This window comes from Zingiber officinale, chromosome 10A (genome assembly GCF_018446385.1).
Source record: "Zingiber officinale cultivar Zhangliang chromosome 10A, Zo_v1.1, whole genome shotgun sequence".
In the NCBI taxonomy this organism is placed as follows: Eukaryota; Viridiplantae; Streptophyta; class Magnoliopsida; order Zingiberales; family Zingiberaceae; genus Zingiber; species Zingiber officinale.
The window spans coordinates 33549943-33573715 of NC_056004.1; the positions used below are offsets into that span (position 1 = coordinate 33549943).

Below are 23773 nucleotides of genomic sequence, written 5' to 3' on the forward strand. Positions count from 1 at the left end.
CAACTCTCAATAATTTTCTTAAAGTTCGTCTGCAAATGCAACAACCGATGCCTTTGCTCCACGCACCACATCCACCTTCATTACCGTGCCTCCCTCCTCAATGCATCAACATGATTCAAGATCAACCACGGGAGAAAAAGGAAACGGAGAACTGATAGGGGGAAAAAATGGGACAATGAATGAAAAGTGCTTTGAGCATGAAACATGGTAGAGCCCGCGCCGACAGCTACTGCTTCCATACTATTATAGCAGTTTCATGTTCCAGAGTAAACTTTGTTCAATGTTCCAACAGCTGCTCCCTTCACTTTGCCATCCTGATGTTGCTCATCATTTTGTGGCTAGCCCCTACAAAGAAATCATACCTCAGCTGGAGCCATTCAAACTAATGCGAGTTATTGGATTGAGAATCTACTCACCTTTTCCTCTCTTGATGAGAAGCATCACCATTGTTTGTGCCATCTAAATGCTACTTGTAAAGATCTTTTTCTTTGTAGTCTGTTTCAGAGATTCAAAGGTCCTACACAGCATACTTTATTGGTACCATTTTCAGTGCTGCATGCAGATCATCATCGAGGGCGGTTCCTTGTGTTCAGAGTAACATCATTCTTCATCCTTCTGTTTAGCTGAATTGTTCACTCAAAATGAGTTCCAGGACCATTAAAGGAGCCAGGGCATCGGTGAGGTTTCTTTTACGTCATTGGCACTCGTCTTCTGCCTTTTAAAGGAGATACATAGGATAAGGTTATATAATTGTAGTGGATTAAATATATGAGGCAAACCAGACATCCTACCAGAAGAGTAACATGGGACAGCATGAGACTTTAGCAGCACAGACATATACACACTTTTGGCATATCAACATTGACAATTAGAAAGAGATTTCAACTTTGAGGCACATTGGGAGTCTTTAGTTTAAAATAACTGAAAACCAAGGAGTAATGAGTTCCATTTAGCCTCAGTCAACAAGCACATTATTGAACAACTTCATGTGGCATAGTAGATGCTTTGCATAAACTAAAGATACAAAGATGGAACACAGAGGCAAAGACGTAAGGAAAAAACAGATACATCGTTTGTCCATCAGAAAGAACCCACAGCATTATTGAAGAAAAGCCACCAATAAAGTGAAAAATTCGTGGGTCAACAAAGCTATTATTTATTGAGTAAAGAGTTCATAAATCACCAAAGTAGGGCCATGAAAAATTATGAAAGAAAAAGGAAAGATGAGATCTTTGCTGTAATTCACGTTCGCAAGGACACTAAATAAAATTCTGACTCGAGACTTAGACTTAGTGCAACCATAGCACACAGCTAATACCACTAAAAAAAATCATAGTAAATCATAAAAATATGTAAACTAAAGGATGCAAAAGGTAACATAGTTGTAGAGTTGTACCAGTTTGAACAAATTACCAAGATCAAGTTCATACTCTACCGAAGACCATGAAAAATATCAACCTTTGCCAATGACTATGCATTGCTCTTAGGCTTGGTCAATCGATTTGGGATGCCAAATTGCTCGCGGCTAGGAATGAGCTTTGAGAGTTTAAAGATGCAGAGGTTGAGAAGAATGATGTTGATGTTTGGCTGAAAGCATGGAGGATGTTAAAGAGGCTCAGATGGTAAGGAGGCAAGCTGCGAGATTGAAGATGTTCTAGGTGGTCAAGAAAGTGGTTGAAGAGGAACTAACTTTGAATGTCAGTCAAAAAAAAAAAAAGTAAACAGCTAACAAATCTTATTGTCGGGTTCATTTTGTTGATTACATGGCTAATAACCCTTTTCACCTAAACCCGTGAGAACCAAGATTCTTATTTTGGATTTTTGAGTCAATCCTTCTATCTGGTTCACACTTACCTGATTCACCGGACATCTATCTCCTCCCTAGTCCACTAGGTATTCACCTTCGAGATCAACTCCTGAAGGTGGAGAATTATGCCCCACGTTTTCAGATAGCCAGTGGCGAAGTTGCTCATTTAGGCAGTTGTTCCTTCCCAACATCAATAGGCTAAGTAGCATCTATGTTACTCGGACGGGTACAAATATCTAACATGGCTGCAGATCAAGAGAAATATTGAGTGTGCACTCAAAGTGTTGGTGTCTAAATATTTTCAGTACCCGACATAGGTATGGAAGGAGTAGATGAAGTGTAAATGCAGTAGACAATGAGACATCAAGGTTGTTTCTCTTGCAAGTTAACCATGTCACCACTGCATCATTTGGTTGAACGATGCCTCATGAAGGGCTCTTTTCCATTCATTTGAACAATGCCTTGGGAAGGGTTCATGACAGGCAATGCATCAAGCAAAGAACCTAACTCATCATATAATCACAGAATGCCACAATTAAAGCCTCTACCTTGTTGCAGGATGATTAATGCTTTCAGTAGAGCAGCTTGATTCACATTAGGTCGAGGGTACAATTCTTTCATATTTCTAAAGATCTTCATCTCCTTATAAATTAAAAAACCTGACGTGTTTAAGTATCTACAATCAATATTGTGAGTCTAAATTCTAATAGAAGTATAACAACTTCTCTTCAACAAAGTTATTGAGCTCACATTGCCATACTTTGTTAATGAAATGCTCCATTTTTGTGGCAACGCCACCTTCAAGAATTGAGGGAGTTACTTAAGCGGTGACCCTGAGAGATCTTGATGTCGATAACTTACAGTTGATCCTAGTTTCCTATGGCTGCAAAGGGATAGGAGAGAAGATCTCTAGGCCACTGCCCTCTCTTGAAAACTACCCTGAATTTCCTTCCCTTATCATTTTAGGTAAGGACAATTTTTTAATTTTCCATGTCGATTGAGAATAGAAATATAATACATATTTGACAAATAGCAACATTTAAAGTCCTGGTGTGGAACAAATTTTGGTCCTGACCCCAGATAATCCCATGTTGATCTGTTGGATTATTGCATAGTGCTTCCAATGTCATATATAGATACAAAGTTCTCTGCTCAAGATAACCATGTAACCTATGGAACAAGATAATTAATTTGTGAAAACTAAAAGTGTATTCTTTTATATGGCTTAGTCTTCCTCCTCTCCCCTTAAATGATCTTCTATGGGTTGAGCACACAAACCATTGAGAGGGAAGAGGGTGCCTAATCCTGATACAGATGCAAAATCTTAAACAACATCTCACAAAGAGTTACAGGGCTTAGATCTATCACATCATGATGAGATGGCTTACCCTGATATAATCTAGACTTTGAATTCAATTTTATCTTAACCCTAATCTTAATTAGAAAACTAAAATTAATTAAAAACCAATGGTAGATGTAGTAGATTTCAACATCACCAAAGCTCAAGCCATTGAGGGAATGGTATATATTGCAGATCAGTTTTTAGCTTTTCCCTTCCTCTCCTCAAGCTAAACCAGAGCCACTGCTTCAGGGCTACCTTAAATGTGGCTTTGCCCTTATCTCTTTCTTCTAGGTGCCTTAGAGTGGTGAAATGCTGAGATAATCCTTGAACTCTTGAAACGCTTTGTCACATTTTTGTTCCCATAAGAAAGTCCTTCACTCCTTTGTCTTTCTACTTTCAGATTTAAAAAACAACATGCTACAATTGATTGATTGGACAAGGAATTATGATTTCTATATGCCCTGTCAACTTCTAGAATCCTCATATATGGTGATTAGGGTTGTCATGTCAAGGAAGATTACGATATTGTGTGGTTATCCTCCATTACCTTGTGGTTGATCATGAAACGGATAGACTTCCTAATCTGACATTGAACATACACTTCTCTAGATTGAGGCATAGATTGTTATGCCTCATGATCTGGAAGGTGACTGGAGGCATATGACATAGTCCGATGGCCTTACTTTTGTAAATCTCTGTTTCCTTTCTGATTAGTAGCTTGAACAACTAGTTCACCATTCTAGTATTTCTTTGAGTCAAGGCAGCAGCTAGGTGTCCTAGTTTCCCTTGCCTTTGGTAGTAGACTCCTTGCCTAGCTAAGAGTATGAAAATCAAGATATTTTGGGGGTAAACTGGATATCACTTCCTTCTCCTCCTATCTATTCCATGATTATGTGTTAGATTGTTTGGTCTGGCATACCTTCTCCCTTGAGGATGTAGGTCCAGTGTAGCAGCAAAGAGGACACCAAGTTCAATGCTGGGCATCATGTAAGTTTTATCAATGAACCAAGTAGTTCCATACAATTCATTAGGAGACACCTTTTTTTTCTTTAATCAAAGAGGACCCTTGCTTCTTTAGCAATGGCCAATGGAGTGTCTTTGCAACTCTATGTACCATTTTAGAGGACCACGTTTCAGTTAGTTTGGCATTCAAAAATAAGGAGGCATATCTTTGGCCACTACCTCCTCAACAAAAGGAGAGTGCTTAGTCATGAACTCCTTTCTTTACCTTCTCCTTTGTCAATCATAATAATCTTCATAAAAGTTGTCACCTTCCCATTTCCCTTCCTCTTAGAGCATCCGCATTGGATGATTAATACCACGTTATAACGTGGATGGGAATGTTAAAATCAATGCACGAAGTGTTATAACATGCATGGCCTCAAAAAAACATTGAAGGCGTTCATTGTTTTTTTTGCACTTTTTTATTCATGGTCCATACGTGGGGGTGGGCCAAGCTGGCCCACCCCCACATGGGTCAAAAACTTTTTTTTTTTAATATATATCTTTTTTTATTTAAAAATTAAAAAAATAGAAATTAAAAAATCTTTCAAATGGATAGTTTTTAATCTTTCGACAGATAGTTTTAATTTTTCAACGGCTTTTTTAACAGATAGCTTAAACAAAATCAAAATTAAAATCTATAAATACTCATCATCCTATTTCAATCTTTCAAACACTTAAATCCTTCTAAAAATCTTCTCCTATTTTCCTCCAAAATGGATGAAAATAATCGAGGATTTTTTAGAAATTTTGTGAACCCCCATTTGCCGGAAGAAAATTCTTCTTCTCAAAATTCACAAATTCTACCAAATTATTCATATTTTCTATATCCACCAAATTATCCATATAATCCATACCCACCAAATCCATATGATCCATATCTACCAAATTATCCATATAATCCATATCCACAAAATTATCCATCTATTCCACATGCAATTGGTATGTCTTTAACATCAACTGTTTACTCCGACTTTTGTTCCATAGACTCAATTATCTGACCGTGAATCCCCAATTGAACTTGCAAATTTAGATAAGGCATATTCTGACGTTGCGGGTAGCAGATAGAGGTCCACTTGGAGTAAGGTTCAAGACGAGATTTTAGCGAGATCGTTTGTTACTATCAGTGATGATCCAATCATCGGCAATGATCAGAAGGTGGATGCTTTCTGGGGATGTATTGCAAGCTACTACAATGAGAATCGTCCTCCAGGTACACCCAATAGAATTACTATTGTCATACAATCGCATTGACATAATATCATACAAAAAAGGTATATCGCTTCAACACAAATTATAATAGTATTTATAGTGTGTATTGTAGCAGCCACAGTTATAAGAACATATTACGGCTTGCGTATGAAAAACATCGCAAGGAAAATAATGACATTGCATTTAATCTCGAGCGTGTATGGAGAATCGTAAAAACTCATTCAATGTTTACTCCACAGTCCGTTGATCACCTTGTTCGCACGAAGAAGGCAATGACCTCGAAGTCGAGGGCAAGCAACACCTCATCTAACCAAGATGTGAGTCTACATGTAGACCTAAATGAACAATAAATTCGTCCAGTCAGAAGACAGCAAAAAGAAAGGGAAAAGATAAAATGAAATCAGACATTGAAGGTATGACAATAAATTTGGATAATATGTTTACAAAGTTTACTCAGTATACAAGCATAAAAATGACTAAAGTTGAAATAAAAAAAATAACTCAAAGTTGAGGAAATCAAAGCAAACGCTGCCAAGATGAAAGCAAAAGTTGCCTTAGCTAAAGTTCAACTAAAGGAATACACAATCTTTTTCGAAGGGCACTTTGCAAATGACAGAGGAACAATTTATCATCCATGAACATCTATGTCAAGAGATTTGGAGGAGATGGAATATATAATTTTCATTTATTATAATGTTCAATTATTGTACTTTTCAATTAATGTAATTTCTGATTATTGTACTTTTCAAATAATCTAATTTTCGATTATTGCAATTTTCAATTAATCAAATATTTTATTCAAAAAGAAGAAATAAATAAATTGGGTGGCCCACCCAAACAAGTATCAGTTGGAATATATTTTCAATTAATCAATTAATGAGAATCGTTCTATTATAGCCGTTGGAATATATGTATAATTAATGTACAATTCGATTACTAGAACGTAGCCATTGAAACCAGAAAAAAATAAATAGACACCTTATACTCTACAATTCTTCGTTCTAAATGACTTGAATTAGCTTCCTCCAAAATATCTCAATATTCAAGTCGCACCAGCTTTGACTTGACAAGTGAAAACAAAGTCTAAGTTGAAATTGTTGATGAAGGTTATGATCTAAGGAATGAGCTAATGTCATTGATACTTCAACAAAGCCGACAAATAGTTGAAGCATATCAAAGTAATAATGAGATGCGATGAAGAAGGTTCATCTAAAGAAATCGTGAAGCCGGGCATGCGAGGTTTTTCAGTGATTATTTCTCGACAAACCCGATGTATCCATATCAAATATTTCGAAGATGATTTCGCATGCGAATAGATTTATTTTATCGCATAGTTAATGCACTTGAGAGTCATTCTTTGTATTTTCAGTAGAGGGACGATATTGCGAGAAGAAAAGGCTTGTCACCACTACAAAAATGTAAGGCTGCGATTCACCAATTGTCTTATAGAGTCCTAGTCGACCATCTTGATGGGTACCTATGCATGGAAGAATCAACCGTCATCGAGTGCCTTTTCAAGTTCTGCAGTTATGTTGTTGAACTATTTGGTAATCGATGCTTGAGAAGGTTAAATGCTGAGGATGTTCAACGTCTTCTTCAAATGCATGATGAGAGGCACGACTTCCCTGGAATGTTGGGTAGCCTTGATTGCATGCATTGGGAATGGAAAAATTGTCCAATTGCTTGGAAAAGCCAGTTTATAAGAGATCATGGATCACCAACAATCGTGCTTGAAGCGATCACGTCTCAAGAATTGTGGATATGACATGTATTCTTTGCTGACACAGGTTCACGTAATGATATTAATGTGTTGTACGAATTTGCCATATTCAATAACATCTTGCAAGGAAATCCCCCGAAGATTAATTTCACGGTTAACGAGACTCAATATATAAAGGGGTATTATCTAACAGATGGAATATATCCGGAATGAGCTACTTTCGTGAAAACTTTTCTTTGCCCGGATGATCCCAAGAGGAGGTTATTTAAGGAAAGGCAAAAGACGGTAAGAAAAGATGTTGAACGAGCATTTGGGATGCTCCAAACTCGATGGGTAATTGTTAGAGGTTCAGCTCATTATTGGTACAAAAAGTTAAAACATATTATGTTAGCATGCATTATTTTGCACAACATGATTGTTGAAGATGAGGAGGTCAAGTGACAACTTGGTACAACGATGAAGGTGATGAACCCGCACAACCTGTCCAAGGTTTAAATCAAGGATTTTATGATTATCTTCGGACAAATTCCGAACTGCGTGACAATTATGTGCATCACCAACTTAGTGCAGACTTAGTTGAACATATTTAGTCACAATACAACAACAATCCTTGAGTGTTGTATTTTAATTTTATGCAAGTGTAATTTTTTTTATATGTTGTACTCCTTCATTTTAAAATTATAATAATATTTTAATTTTAAATAAATATATTAATATTATTATTTATTTTAATTTTAAATAAATATATTTTAATTTTATGTAAAAATATATTTAAAAATAATATTATTATTTATTTTAAATAATAATCACTTAAATTGTGTAAATATAATTGAAATTGTATTTATTTAATGTATAATAAAAATAAAGATAAATGAATGGACAGCGGGACCCACAAATAATGAATGTTAATGTTAAAATAAAAATGAGAGAATGAAGATGTTAATATAATGTGCATGTGGCATGTGGGTCCCACTTTTTTTGATTAGGCGGTGGGTGTTATAACACCCACTAATGTGGATGCCCTTAGAGTCATTAGGATCTTTTTGCATGTGCCTCGAAGCAAGGAGTAGGACTAATCCCTAGATGTGGGGTGGTAATCACAAGGCCACAAGTGTCATTGTGGCTTCATTAGGTTGAATTAGGAGATCATGAAAATTGGAGTGAACATCCAAATTGCATCTAGGGCACCAGTTGCTTCAAAAAAAACCAAAGAGGACCTGAACTTGCTTGTAAAGTCTATAAACACATCTATAGTAACGAGTACTAGACAGAGCCAATGATAAAATCTATGAACCTAACTGGAATAATTGTTATTGTATGCATACAATTGATAATGTCCTAAAACCACCACCTAGAGCTTGGTGTGGTGGTAAGAGGAAGGGTGCATTTCTCAAGTAATAAGAGTTCAATTCTCACGCTGGGCACGCCTATGACGATTGAACTACTAGTGAAGCTAGGATGTCACGTCAGGAGCCACTGTGCTTCTTGGATTTACTTAGTGGGTGGAATATGGAGCCGAACCGTCTACCTTAGGGCTGAGTATTCGATCAAAATCAAACTGACCAAACCAAATAGACCCAAACCAAACAAACCGAAATTTTTTCAAACCAACCGAACCAACCGAATTTCCCTACAAAACAGAATCAACCAAATCGAAAAAATATCGATTAATTCGGTTTTCGACCGAATTAACTAAAATTTTAAAACCTTATTCAGTTTTAACTAAAAAAATTAAGACTTTATTTAATTAATTATATTTTTAAATAACAAATAACTAAATTAATATTCTTATTAGGTTTAACCGAATTATAAAATTTAAAATTGAAACCGAACCGAATTAACTGAAAACCGAATCGAATTTTTTTAAAAAAAATTAAAAACCGAATTAACCAAACCAAATTTCTAAAAATCGATCAGCTCAGTCTGGTTAATTTGGTTTTACCGAATTTTTACTCATCCCTAATCTACTCCAGGATTAATCAGATTGTAAGATCTGGATAATAATAATAATAATAATAATAATAATAACGCCCTAAAATCTAAAAATTAGTAAGGACCGTAACCTCTAACTAATTGATTATGCTTAGGAGTTTACTTCTCTTGATTCATTTCTCTATCTCAAAGAAACCCTCCATTAACACTAGAAGGTAGGAATGAGTTTCAAAGGGTCAACATTTGACGACGTGGAGGAGCTCCAATCTGATTCAAATCGGCCTTTTAGTGGTCGTAGATCTTTTTGTTCAGCTACCCTTGATTTGCCATCAAATCAAAACAGGAGGAAAGAAGGTACTACGAATTAGCTTAAGGGGATCACACTCTGGTTTAAATTAGCTCCTTATTTTATCATGTTAGAAGCAAGCTTATTAACCGAGCTTGATTAATGAGTATACCTATGCCCCTGACCCTGAATGAGGGGAATATTACAATATAGAGAAAGGATAGGCGTGCAGTATGACAGGTTGTGTGGCTAGATTGATGCTTATTGAGCATGTGCATGCTTTAAATGTTTGTTCCACTAGCTAAAAGAGTAAATTCTGCTGCTTAAAAGAATAACAAAATGTAAAACGGTAATTCTTGTTGGTCAGAATCTGGCCAACTAGAATTTTGTATGCTCCAATTAGAATGCATGCATGTACATACACGTAATTAATGTACACAGATGATATTACCAAAATATCCATGTGTACACTTGCATGTATTGATTCTAGCTGGTCAGATTCTGGCCATTTAGCATTACCCAATGTAAAATTGAATAGTAAAAATTCCTAGTACCAACCAGAATAAAGGTATATATGAAGCATTAAATATCATCCTAAGTTAGGTTCAAATGCGCAGAAAATCACAAGATTACGCTTGAAAACAGATCATTTTTAAGCAGGACATAATTTTGGAAGTCTAATTAAATCCGATATGTAATTATACACAAAAAGCATTATATTTGCCCATGTAGAAAATCGCATGCAAAAATTGTAATCTGCAAACTAAATTGATAAGATTTTAACAAGATAAAACTTCATTGGACAAAAAGAAAGAAAGAAAGCAAGCTCTTTTGTTGTTAATTCCAACAATGGAAAAATGAAATGAAAGGCAACGATGAGAACAGCACTTGTTAGATGTTACCCCCAACCAGAACCAGCTACCCAACCAGATGAGATCGTGGGAACATTAAAACTCTGGTCAACTCCAAGATCCAGCAGCTCTGTTCTCTCTACAATGAAAGCAGGACCCTTTGCCGACCTAATATAACAACGAACAGAGGTAAGTAACTACTGCTTTCTAACATTACTTTCTGTAAAAATTGACCAACCAGATCAGCAAGAAGATGTTGAAGAGAAGGAAATGGTTGAGAGGTTTACCTTAGTTTACGAATTGGGATGGAAGTCTCTGCCCTGTGCAAAACCCTAGCAGGAAGGCCTGCAAGGTACAAAATTATTTATGATAGATAGGTTACAAAATCGAAAATGGGGCCAGCACAAAAAGGTAGACCACGCTCGTCCCCCCGTGCGATCCCTTTACTACAGCATAACTGATCCCATCTCTCTCACTATACTTAGTACTTCTCTGTCCGTCACAATTTATGCTCCACAAGTTGAGTTCCTCTTCGTTGCCTACCTTTCGTCTTCCAGTCTCTAAATCAAAAATCCAGCCTTTTGATTCCGGAGCTCGGTTCGGGATCTGAAGAATTATGGATTCATGGTCTCTCCAGCTGCTTGATGTGTTCCTCATTGTGATAGCGAGTGTGGTGTTTTGGGAATTGGGGAGGTGGAGGAGGAAGAGGACGACGAGGGGCGGGCTGCCGCCGGGCAGCGTCGGACTGCCGGTGGTGGGAGAGACGCTGCGCTTGATCGCGGCGTACAAGACGGAGGACCCTGAGCCGTTCATCGACGAGCGGGTGCGGCGCCACGGCCGGCTCTTCACGACGCACGTCTTCGGGGAGCGCACCGTGTTCTCGGCGGACCCGGAGTTCAACCGGATGGTGCTCGCGGCCGAGGGCCGGACCGTGGAGTGCAGCTACCCGTCGTCGATCTCCACCTTGCTGGGCGCCCACTCGCTCCTGCTGATGCGCGGCGTCCGCCACAAGCGGATGCACTCCCTCACCCTGACCCGCCTCGCCTCGCCTGCCGCCATCCGCGACGCCGCCCTCCTGCGCCACATCGACCGCCTCGTCCGCCGCACCCTCGACGCCTGGTGCCAGTCGCCGGGCCCCGCCCGCGTCCTCCTCCTCGACCAGGCCAAGAAGATCACTTTCGAGCTTACCGTCAAACAGCTGGTGAGCGTCGACCCGGGCGAGTGGACCGAGTCGCTCCGCCGCGAGTACCTCCTCCTCATCGAGGGCTTCTTCTCCATTCCCTTCCCTTCTTTCCTCTCCTTCACCACCTACGGCCGCGCCCTCAAGGTTCTAACCCAACCCCAGATCCTGCATCTCCTCTCCCTCTCTCTCTCTCCCCACTGCTCACCCCGATCCAATTGACGCAGGCGCGGAAGAAGGTGGAATCAGCGCTTAAAGAAGTCATAAGGAAGAGAAAGCGGGAGAGGGAAGCGGAAAGCAGAGGAAGCGACGTCGCGAAGAGGAAGGCGGACATGCTGGATGAGCTGATGGATGGCGCGGTGGAGGAAGAAGAGTCGATGACGGAGGAGGAGATGGTGGACTTCCTGCTGGCGCTGCTGGTGGCGGGATACGAGACCACGCCCACCATCATGACCTTGGCCGTGAAGTTCCTCACCGACCACCCCGACGCCCTCGCCCTCCTCCGGGTGCGTAAGGCCGCCGGCCGCTTCTGCGGTCGCATACAGACTTGTAAGCTCTAACACCAATGCTCACTGTTGGCATTTCATGGAGCAGGCGGAGCAGGAGGAGATCAGAGCACACAAGGACGAGGAGGACCCTTTGACCTGGACCGATTACAAGTCAATGCCCTTCACACAATGCGTGCGTAATCTTCCTTAACTTACTGCTGTTTATTGTTATTGCTTATTTCAATCTCTCAGTTTTAATTAAGTCTTGGATCAGATAGATTTTGGCATGACTAGTTTTCCATTTTGCTTTGAGTAGAAATTAATTAAGCTACAATTATGCAATAGAACGATATAGATTAGTGGCAACATAAACACCCAAATTCTTGCCGTGGGGGGAGATTGGGATCGACCTGCAATCTTCCATGATCATACGCTCAATTATGAAGGCATTTACTACTGAACAACCAGTTTTTTTTTCCTTTCCTTCCTTTTAAGAAAACGTGCAAGCTGTTCTCCAGGGGTAGGTGGAGTGGATAACTTATAAAAAAACAAATTCAAGCGGCATAAAAAACCAAAATAATTTTTTGGTGTTTTTTTGGGTGGATAGATTTGGATTTGGATCGACGAGATATTTTTCATGATTTTTGTTTTTCAAACTTAGGGTCAAAAACTGGCCACGGCCAGGTTTTTTGTTTTAAAAATCTTTGGCTGGGTTCGATATTTCAAACCCAGGTTTTTGAGAGATGGCAGGCCATTCGTGAAAAAAAAAAAATAATGCGATTTAACTGTTTTTTTTAGCTATTTTTTCCAACTTTGTTTTCTGCTGATTTTTTTCAGAATTGTTGGTTTTCCTACTGGTTTTTTTTTGCTGATTTTTTTTTCGAACCTTTTTTTCTGACAGTTTTTTTGTGAACCGTTTTTTTCTACTATTTTTTTTCCTATCATTTTTTCTTATCATTTTTTCCCCAACCGTTCTTTATCCAATAGTTGCAACGGCTAATTTTGGATTATATCTCTATCCTCTCTTATAAGTTTTTCTCATTTATTTTATACCCCAATCTAGTCATTCCATTCTTATTTGTCTAATAGGTTTAGACATACATCCTTTATTCTTTTATTCTTTTGAAATGAATCTAAATAACAATGGATCTTTTAGAATTTTTTTCAATTCTGAAAATACAACTTTACAAAATTCACTCAATCATCCGGATGTTTAATATTCTTAATTTTTCATTTCCATACATTACCCTAAAATTTTTCAAATATTTCATACATTCCGCGATTTTCTCCAAATTTTTAAAGTTCTCAAAACTTACTTACTTCTCTGACTAATGCTCATAACCTCTATTTATTGACAAGTCAATTTGTAATGTCACATGTCAACCCCTTATTATGGAATTTCTTCTTCACAACCATCATTCATGCTCTTGAACGAATTAAGGAGGGCTAGCATAGACATATACAGGACTGACAAAGAATCAATACCGTCATCTGAGGTTCCATAGTTGGGTATGAAGTGAGTTTGGATGTGCATGACACTAAACGAGCCAAATGGTCAATGGAAAGAGATACACCATGCAAAGGTATGGATCAATATTAGCATCGATCTAATCATCGACAATGATCAAAAGGAATAAACTTTCTAAAAACAAATCACGGATTTCTACAGCAAGTATCAGCCTGATGGATTTGTGGAGTGACCTACAATGAAGGTCGAATCATATTTCTATAGGCTTCATTCGCTAGTGAATGAATTTACATACATATACAACAACTTTTATACATATCGTGAAAATGGGTAAAGCGATTAGGATGTACTTATGAGAGCACTTAAAAAATGGTAGGAAAATCATTGTAACAAGTCCTTCAATTATAAACATGTTTGGCAAGTTCTCAGAGATTGTGAGAAATATGTTTCACGAAAAGTTGGTCATCCTACTAACCCAAATACTTCACAATCACACCGATGACACGTCTCACCCAAATCGATCGCTTCCTATAATATTAGTTCACAGCGGAAATACAAAAACAAATACTAACAAGAGAAAGCAAACCTAACACGTTGATTTAACGTGGTTCGGAGATAAAGCTCCTACTCCACGACTGTCTATAAGGTGGACGATCCTGATCCGTCGGTGGATGATTCTCCGGAAAACCTCCGGCTAGCTCAAGCTCCTTGTCGATGGATAGACCTCGCCATAAACACTTGAATACAAGCACACCGATCACACGAAAGCTTGGGAGACTCTATAGGCTTTAACCAAGTCTATTTCGTCAACCATGCCCAAGCACCCCGAGCTCTATTAAATAGAGCTCGAGAGGAAAACACTAAGTTATTTTCCCGCTACCAGTCGACTGGTCCTTTAAGTGAAGCTGACCGTTACCCAACGGTCGACTACCAGTCGACTGCTACAGTGTATCAGTCGACTGCTACGATGCTGCTACAGTGTCACAATAATGCTGTTATAGTGTCGCTACAGTGAAACCTAAAACCATATGACTTCGCCCCGAGTACAATCACTCAGCACTCGTCCTCGCCCGACCAACTCAGACCTAGCCTTCTAGCCTCCTCCATCAGCCTCACATCCCTCGGATGTCTCCCCATCCTTCATGTCTTTCCTTCTGGAGCTTCCTTCGGCCTTATCCTTATTATCGGGTCTTCCTTTGCCAAGAGGCTCCTCACCTCAGGGACTTCATCCACTGCCAAGTCACACTTGGACTTACGTTGCCAAGATTACATATTTGGACTTACACTGCCAAGACTCATCCTTGGACTTTTCTCCTCTGCCAAGATTATACTTGGACTTTCCTTATTGTACCTGTATCCTGCACACTCACAATGCATATCAAATACAATAATAAACCTAACTTAAACATTTGCCCAAACATCAAACCCTAGGGTACCTAGATTGCTCCAACATGAAGTTCATACTCATTTAATGGGGCAAAAGGCAATGAAAAAGAAGGGCAAATCCAAAACCAGAGCCATTGATGATATGGAATTCAATAATAGATGGCAAAAAATGGAAGAATTACAAAGAGAGCGAATTGAGATGCAAATGCACGAGATGATAATGAAATAGTATGAAATTTTTATGAATGATACTAGTGGGAAAATAGAAGATCAGCTTAAGTTACATTCTAAATTTTGAGAAAGTATTAAAAAGAGATATGATACGTAGTGAATGTTTTTAAGATGATCTTTATAAAATTTATTATTTTTTATTTCATTTATATAATTCATTTCTATCTATATTAATGATATTTATATTGAAATGAGTTTACTAAAACGAGGAGAAATAATTTGGTTTACTAAAGATGATCAGTTTTTTTTAAATCATTGGCTAGGTTTGAAATATCGAACCTAAGTTTTTTGTCAAAATGGTGGGTCATAGTTAAAAACATAATTTCTTTTTATAATTTACCCAATTTTTATGACTATTTTTTTAGTCGGTTTAAAATTAACCATTACAAATTAGTCATTATAAATACTTCTATATATTCATGTATAGAAGCTAGAATTCTCCATGCTACTAACATTGTCTTCTCAAACCACATTGATAGTATTTCAAATGTCTCATGATCTCAATCTCTCTAGGCGTTCTATTTTCTGTGATCAGTAGAGAAATTTTTTGGCTGATTCAGATGGTGACTTGGATCAAATGACGTTGATGCTACTTGAGCATGAGGAAATGAAAGTTCTTGTAGCTCAAAGTTCATAGAATTCATAGAAGGTATTTAAATTGAGATCGTGAAGTCGAACATGATCACCTCTTGAATGATTACTTCTCTAATCAACTGGTATTCCTGATGAAGTATTCCGACGATGATTTCGGATGCGAAGAGGGTTATTCCTTAGCATAGTCAATGCCTTATGAAATTATTCTGAATATTTTGAATGGGAGGGTTGATGCAATAGGAAGACATTGTTTGTCACCCCTTCAAAAATGCACGATCGCTATCCGTCAATTGGCATATGGATCCCCTGCTGACATTTGTGATGAGTACCTAAGAATGAGTGAAACAACTGTTCTAGATTACATGGTCAACTTCTATCGGTGTGTGATTGAAGTATTTGGGCAACAATACTTAAGAAAGTCTAATGTTGATGATATCCAACATTTGCTTGACATGCATGAATAGAGACATGGCTTCTCTAGCATGTTAGGTAGTTTTGATTCTATGTTATTGGGGATTTAATCAAAGTCTTACATTAGAAAAATATAGAAAAGATCATGGGTTTAAAAGGATGTATGATATTTCCATTGGCATGACACATTTGAGGTAGAGTCCAAGAACAAAGCAATGAGGGCTTAGGCCCAAAGTAAACAATATCATGTCATTGTGGAGATATGTGAATATTCTTTGGGCTAGAAATGTCAATTTACTCGAGGCAATTATGGGGTCCCAACAATTGTGCTTGAAACGGTTGCATCTGCAGACTTTGTAGATATAACATGCTTTTTTTATGATCGAAGGATCACATAATGATATTAATATGTTTAACGAATCACATTTATTTAACAATGTTCTACAAGGAAATGCATCGAAGGTTAATTTCACCGCAAATGATACATATTATACAAAGGGGTATTATTTAACTGATAAGATTTACCCAAAATTGACCACTTTCTTCAAGAACTTTCCATGCCCCTAGGATTCTAAGAGAAAGTGTTTCAAGCAAAGACAAGAAGTTACAAAAAGGACGTCGAGCAAGCATTTAGAGTGCTCCAATTTCATTGGGCAATGATTAGAAGTCCAGGACGATTTTGGTACAAGAATAATTTGAAGGATATCGTATATATATATATATTATTTGCACAATATGATTATTGTGGATGAGGGGAATGCAGTAATCAATTGATCAAATGATGAAGAAAATTCTCCAGCGCAAATATTTCAGGGCTCTACCAAAAAGTTTCAAGAATAGCTTTGGAAAAACTATGAGCTATGCGATAATCAAGTACATCATCAGCTTTGAACCGACTTGGTTGAGTATATTTGGGCACGCTATGAATGAAATCGGTAAAAGATTATTTTTTATAAATTTTTTATAATAATTTATTATTTAATGTTATACTTCTTTTTAAATTTATAAAGTTTTAATATTATTTTTTAACAAATTCGGTGATATAAGAGTGATCCATTAACAAATAATTCAAGTTATTTTTAAAGATATAATGAATTGTTGGGTGTGGGGCCCATAAAAAGTTGTAGGGAGTTTTTGTTTTATTGTGGAGAAAAAGAGAGTGAGATTTTTTACTTTTTAACATGACATATAAAAAATGAAAAACCTCACTTTTGAGGTTTTTCCATTGGAGATGCCTTTAGAAAGGAGATTGTGCCAAATTAAGTAAATTATAAAAGAACATCTTTTGTTTTTTAAAAAAATAAAAGGATGTCTTATCAGAAATTTTCTCTTGAAAATATCCTTACTTCCGACATTATTATAACAACTACGACTAACTACTATAACATGTAGAAGTTTTTGAATAACTGTTAAAATTAGTAATACTTAATATAATATTGTTGTAGTATTATAGCCGCTACTTAGTAGTTTCTACATGTTATAGTAGCTGTTAGTATTAGCCCTAGTACCAATTATGAGATGATTGTAAAGGGCTCAATTTTGTATCATATTTCATTATTAATAAAAAAAACAAAGTTGGTTATTATATTTGTTTCAATTCAGTGCTGATTGAATAAGTATAATAATGTCCTTGGGTAGTAAGTTATTATCTACAGCATATCAATTGGTTGAATTGATAGTGAGATATTGTAGATATACATAGAACACTACTCTTAACTATTCCTAGTCAAGCATTAATATATAACGACAATATTAATGCGTTGAGACTAGCATGTTGGTCAATGGATGACTTAATGATATGAGATATCAGGTTGACACATGAGTATATGAGAATATATACTGAATGACCCACCATGAGAATGTTTAATGGATCGTTATATGAGTGTCATAAACATTCTCATGTGACTATTGATATGAATAGTCCTTAGACCTGAAGTTACTATGATTCCCTACATAAGAAGTTGTGTACTTTGGTATCGTCAAACGTTACCTGTAACAAGGTGGACAATAAAGTCGATCATTGGGTATACAATGAATTATGCGGAGGGATGTGAGTGATGTAGATGGAATCTATCTCTTCCATATGACAGAAGTGATATCTGTGGGTCCCTTGATTAGTAGGACACAAGAAAATATGACCATGCTCAAATAAGTCAATATGAGATATTGAGCTTATTTGATTGAGTGTGTCTACTTAGAGATCAAGAAACACAAAGGTTGATAAGAGGATGACATGGTATATGTCTCATTGATCAATCTAGATATCAAGGATGGATGGACCAAGTCATACAAGATAATAGTCACGGGCAGGTTAGGTCGGATCTCGACTTTCTCGTTACTTGGGTAGCAATAATGCGTTGCTAGATGTCACTCATTGCTTATGTATCTAAATATTGATTTGGGTACATTGCCAACATTACGAGATCCTATTGGGTCACACACAAAGAACAAGTAGATTTGGAGATGGGTTCATATGATGAATCATTGGATTAAGTCTAATCCGAATTGGATTTATTGAGTTAGACTCAATTGGATCTAATTATTGGATTAAGCTCAATTCAAACGAGACTCAAGGAGTCAATTCAAATCAATAAAATGTGATTCATTGAATTTGAAATTGCATGTGAATTAGACTTGAGTTAGACTCAAGTGAATTAGACTTGAGTTAGACTCAAGTGAGGATTAATGGAGATATTCATTGAATTTCAAAATTCAATGAATCATTTCATTCAATTTTCGAAATTGAATTTGAAATGAGGAGTTTCAAGTGTGGTCCTTAATGGAGTGTAAATACTCATTAAGGCTTATTAATTGAATTAATGTTCATTAAGTATTTTCATTTGATGAAAATACTTAAGTATTTTTCTCTTCATTTTTGGGGAGATCTTCATTCTCTCCTTCCTCTTCTCTCTGTTGGGACCGACGTGCCCGCTAGAGGGGGTGAATAGCGTCTCGTCGCGCGCTTGTTGGTTGCGTCTTGATGATGATATGCAGCGGAAATAATATACAAGACTGACACAACGCTACAAGTAGATTTACTTGGTATTCAGCTCAAGAAGAAGTGACTAATCCAAGGATCCACACACGACACACCCCTCCACTATGAACAACTCCGTCTCAGTCGCAGCCGGAGGTGGAGAAGCCTCGTACAAGCTCACACATAACAACACAACTCATACAAGAAGAAAATACAAGATATAAATGAAATACACCCTTCTTCTTGCTTACTTGTTGCTTGTTGTTGCCTCTTGAATCTTGGGAATGCACCCAAGCGCCTTCAAGAGCTGGCAGTGAAGATCGAAAGAAGCTCGCGTGAAGATCGCAGGAACAGAACGCAAAGTTCTGGCGAAGAAAACGCTCCGCCCAGGCTATATACAGTGCCTCCAATAGATTGAAATCAACCCCAATCGATTGCCACGTCAGCACCGCTCCATCGCAACCGTCCATCACCTGCATCCTGCGCAACGGTCGAATCTCAATCGATCGGCCAATCGATTGGGACATTCTGAATCGATCCACCGATCGATTCAGATGCTTTTTGTGTTCTCGCGATCGCGCGAGAACTCCCATCTCCAATCGATCGACCGATCGATTGCAGATTCCCAATCGATTACCCGATCGATTGGGAAGGCCTCTGTGCTCGCGACTCATGCTCCCAATCGATCAACCAATCGATTGGGGCATTTCTTCCTTCGCAGCACACTCCAATCGATCGGCTGATCGATTGGACCCTGGTTCAATCGATTTCCCAATCGATTGACCATCCTGGACTTGACTCAATCTCAAGTCCAAAGTCTCCAACCCAACTCCAGGTCAACCGTGACATGTTGGGTCTCCATACCTAGCATTTGGCCACACCCGACCAACCTCGAACTAGCCTTCTAGCATCCTCCATCAGCCTCGTGTCCCTCGGATATCTCCTCATCCTTCACGCCTTGCCTTCAGGAGCTTCCTTCGGCCTCATCCTAGTTGTCGGGTTCTCCTTGCCAAGTTACACTAGGACTTATCTTGCTAAGACCACATGCTTGGACTTACACCCTTTGCCAAGATCACACTTGGACTTTCCAATTGCCTGGCTCCTCACCAGGATTTTCTCCTTTGCCAAGATCACACTTGGACTTTCCAATTGTCTGGCTCCTCACTAAGACTTTTCCTTTACCAAGATCACATTTGGACTTTCTCTTGCCTAGCTCCAAACTAGGACTTTCCCGTTGTCTGGCTCCTCACCAGGACTTTCTCTTGCCTAGCTCCACACTAAGACTTTCTCGTTGCCTGGTTCCTCACCAGGACTTTCTCCTACCTAGCTCCTCACTAGGACTTTCCCGTTGCCTGACTTCTCACAGGACTTTCCAAATGTCTAACCTCCAGTTAGGACTTTCTCATTCAAGTCTTCTGTCAATCTTGACCTACTTGACTTGTATTCTCATCAACCTGGTCAATCCTTTGACCATTTCCACAACCGGACGATTGCTCCAGTAATCTCCTTATATTATCAAACATCAAAACTCAAATCCTGACTCAAGCTTGACTCAACTCAAGGTTAGTCAAACTGTTCAACCTTGACCTAGGGAAATTGCCCCAACACTCTCTTCTTGGTCGAAACACCTTCTCTAGGTTGCTAGCACAACCTTAGGTGGTTTCCTTCTCCAACTTGTGAGTTTGTGAGACAAACGAAGGAAAGGCTTGTTCGTTTGGATACCATAGAGACGTGAATGTGTGATCGTGTTGTGATCCAAGCTGTCTGGAGTCCGTGTGCACACACCAAAGGTATAGCCTTTCATGCTCTTGTAGAAAACTTAGTATATTTTTCTTTTTCCCTTCGCATGGATCTCCTGGAGGAACTAGATGGTTTCCGCTACACATAAACGCGTTTAGCGCTCTAGTTCCTTACAGTAGCTACTAAGTAATTGCTACAACTGCTTTCAAGTAATTTTAATTAATTTAAAATAATTTTAAGCAAGTGGATAAAGAGTATTTTTAATATAATAGTGTTCAGAGTTTATAATTTAGAATTTGAAATTTTTATAAAATATTTAAATTTTCATGTTCTAATATCTACCGAGTATCTTCTATACATTATAATATGCAGCTACTGAGTAGTTTCTACATGTGGTAGTGGGTATCATGTACTTCTAGTTAATTTTGATTAAGTTGATAAAAAAATATTTTGATATAATAGTTTTCAGAGTTTATAATTTAGAATTTAAAATTTAAATGAAATAGTTAGTTTTTGTGTTATAGTAGCTACTAAGTAGTTTCTATATATACTATAACATCTACTAAGTAATTTCTATATATTTAGTTAAATTTTAAAATCTTGAACCCTAAATCCTAAACTCTAAATATTGAAATAATTGATTTTTCACGTTTTAGCTATCACGAAATAATATAGACATTGTAATTAAATTTTAAATTTTAAAATCTTAAACTTTACATTATAAAATCGTAAATATTATTATATTAAATATTTTTTACTAACTTAATTAAAATTATTTAAAATTTATCAAAATTACTTTAATTTAATAAAATATTTTTAAAAGCTACTGATTAATTTTTACCTAACGAGTTGCTGGACATGCATCCTTTGTATAATTTGGGATGCCTTTGATTTTTGCCCAGGAACATAGATAGTGATAGTGTTAGAGTTTTGTGTAAGTGGGTTCCAAATCCATAAAATTTTCGTGTCAATCTGCATCGATTCGGATAGAAATCCAGCGATAACTTCCGTCGGTGCATTAGATTGATCAGTGAAAGTCGCATCACACACAGTTGTAGGGATGTAAATCGAATTATTGAAAATTAATTTCTAGTTTTAGTCTCTATCCATCCGATCTCTTTCAGCGGGCCGAAAAGAATGATATAATTTTAGACCATCTCTAACCCATAACATCAAATTTTGTGTAATTTTCACACTAAAATGGTATAATTTCAGCTCCAACTCATTCACACCATATTACACCATAAAGAAATATTCTTTAGAATATTCTATTATTCTTATTAATTTATTTATATGATAATTATTATATTTAAAATTAATACTTCATTAATATTTGATATTTTATTTTATTTTTAAGTTCAATATCCAACTAATATATATATATATATATATATAATTTTTAATTTTATTATATAATTACTCAAGCATAAATATATTTTAAAAATATTATAAAATCACACACAATTAGGATAAAATATTTTATTGTATTATTTTTATGAAATTAGTAATAATTTGTAAATGTAATTATAATTAATATATATTAAATAAATTTAAAATAATAATTTTAATAAATTAATTATTTACAATTATACATAATAAAATTTAAATATGTTATTAAATACACTTAATTTAAATTTATAATAAATAATAATTACATTTAAATATCCTATAAGTAAAGACAAAGAAAATAATAATTACAAATTAATTACATTTGATTTTATTAATTATATAATAAAATTTAAAAAAATAAAAACTCTCTCCAACACCAAATATGGTGTCGTGAATAGTGCAACACCAACATAGTGTTGCACTATTCACCACATCATATTTGGGGGTGGAATTTGATGTATGGGTTGGAGTCTTTTGGTACTAATTTGACATCAAATTTAGTGTTTTTATGATAGATTGGAGATGGTCTTACTAAAGTAAATTTGTTTTGACTCCTGATGAACGCATGCACATCTCACGTGTTAATTGCAGGTGATCAACGAGACACTTCGAGTGGCCAACATCATCAGTGGAGTCTTCAGACGTGCCATGGCAGACATCCATTTCCAAGGTATATATATATAGTTTGATTTGATCGAGAAGTATTATCGCGTATATGTTGGTTTAATATTGTTACTTGTAGGTTATACAATCCCGAAGGGGTGCAAAGTTTTCATCTCGTTCCGAGCCGTGCATCTTGATCCTCTCTACTTCGAGGATGCTCGGACTTTCAATCCTTGGAGATGGCACCAGGTAAATATTAATTAGTTGTTTAAGTATGCATCATTTGATTACAATTAATTGGTTCATTAATTACTAACTGCATGTGGTGGATGCAGAATAAGGAGTCAGCAGCTACTATGCAACCGTACTACACGCCCTTCGGCGGAGGGTCTCGGCTCTGTCCTGGCTATGAACTTGCCCGCGTCGTCATCTCCGTCTTCCTCCATTACCTCGTCACTCGCTTCAGGTGCCAGCTTAGTTAAATGTTAATTACCAATTAATGTAATTGATTATATATATATATGATTAATTAATTAATTAATGTAGTTGGGAGGAAGCTGAGAAAGATAGGTTGGTGTTCTTCCCCACCACGAGGACTCTCAAGAGCTACCCCATCAATGTCCGATATCGCAACATCAATAGCAATGGCAACAACAATGGCAAGCCAGTCAATAATCAGTCCGCACCTTCTTCTTCCTCATCCATGTGTTAGTTAATTGCATAAAAAAAAATATGTAATTGATAGTGAAGCTTGTTCATCAAATATAAAACAACAAATTAAAATGTATAAGTTAAACAATCTATATTATAATAAATTAGTTTGGAAAATGATGACTGAATTAAACTTTTGAGTGTTTTTTTTTCTCAATCTATCTTAAACTTTCATTTACTTCCAATTGGTATTTAGTTTGATTGGCATCTAAGATTTTGCCGGTTATACTTTCCATCTTATTTGGATGTGATTTAAGGTAATTTTTATTCTAACAAAAAATGAACAATATTGTTAATATTACATTCTTCTTTGGTTATAAAAGGAAACATTTTTAAGAAACAAAACAAGTGGTATGTTAAGCCAAATGAAAAGGAAGAAGAAATATGCAAAAAAGTGGACTGCAATTCTTATCATAGCTATGCAACATTATATTTCTGGGTTG

The 23773-nt window shown here is 36.9% G+C and overlaps 1 protein-coding gene and 1 long non-coding RNA gene across 2 annotated transcripts; one reads left to right on the forward strand and one right to left on the reverse strand.

Annotated features, from left to right (window-relative positions):
* Positions 1 to 4559, reverse strand: LOC122027614. Its single transcript, XR_006124472.1, has 3 exons — positions 792 to 4559; positions 417 to 715; positions 1 to 345 (listed from the first exon to the last, which is right to left on the reverse strand). It is a non-coding gene; the product is annotated as an uncharacterized LOC122027614 (long non-coding RNA).
* Positions 4560 to 10634: 6075 nt separating this feature from the next.
* Positions 10635 to 23463, forward strand: LOC122027304 (cytochrome P450 90A3-like). The gene is made up of 7 exons (XM_042586241.1): positions 10635 to 11479; positions 11560 to 11838; positions 11927 to 12013; positions 22608 to 22686; positions 22759 to 22868; positions 22955 to 23085; positions 23166 to 23463. The coding sequence occupies exons 1-7, from the start codon at positions 10769 to 10771 to the stop codon at positions 23329 to 23331; spliced, it is 1563 nt and encodes a 520-aa protein (XP_042442175.1). The 5' UTR covers positions 10635 to 10768; the 3' UTR covers positions 23332 to 23463.
* Positions 23464 to 23773: the final 310 nt, after the last annotated feature.

Coding starts and splice junctions, on each gene's coding strand:
- LOC122027304 (XM_042586241.1), top strand. CDS start 10,769: ATGGATTCATGGTCTCTCCAGCTGCTTGATGTGTTCCTCATTGTGATA. Junction 11,480..11,559: donor CCTACGGCCGCGCCCTCAAG/GTTCTAACCCAA, acceptor CAATTGACGCAG/GCGCGGAAGAAGGTGGAATC. Junction 12,014..22,607: donor CAATGCCCTTCACACAATGC/GTGCGTAATCTT, acceptor TGTTAATTGCAG/GTGATCAACGAGACACTTCG.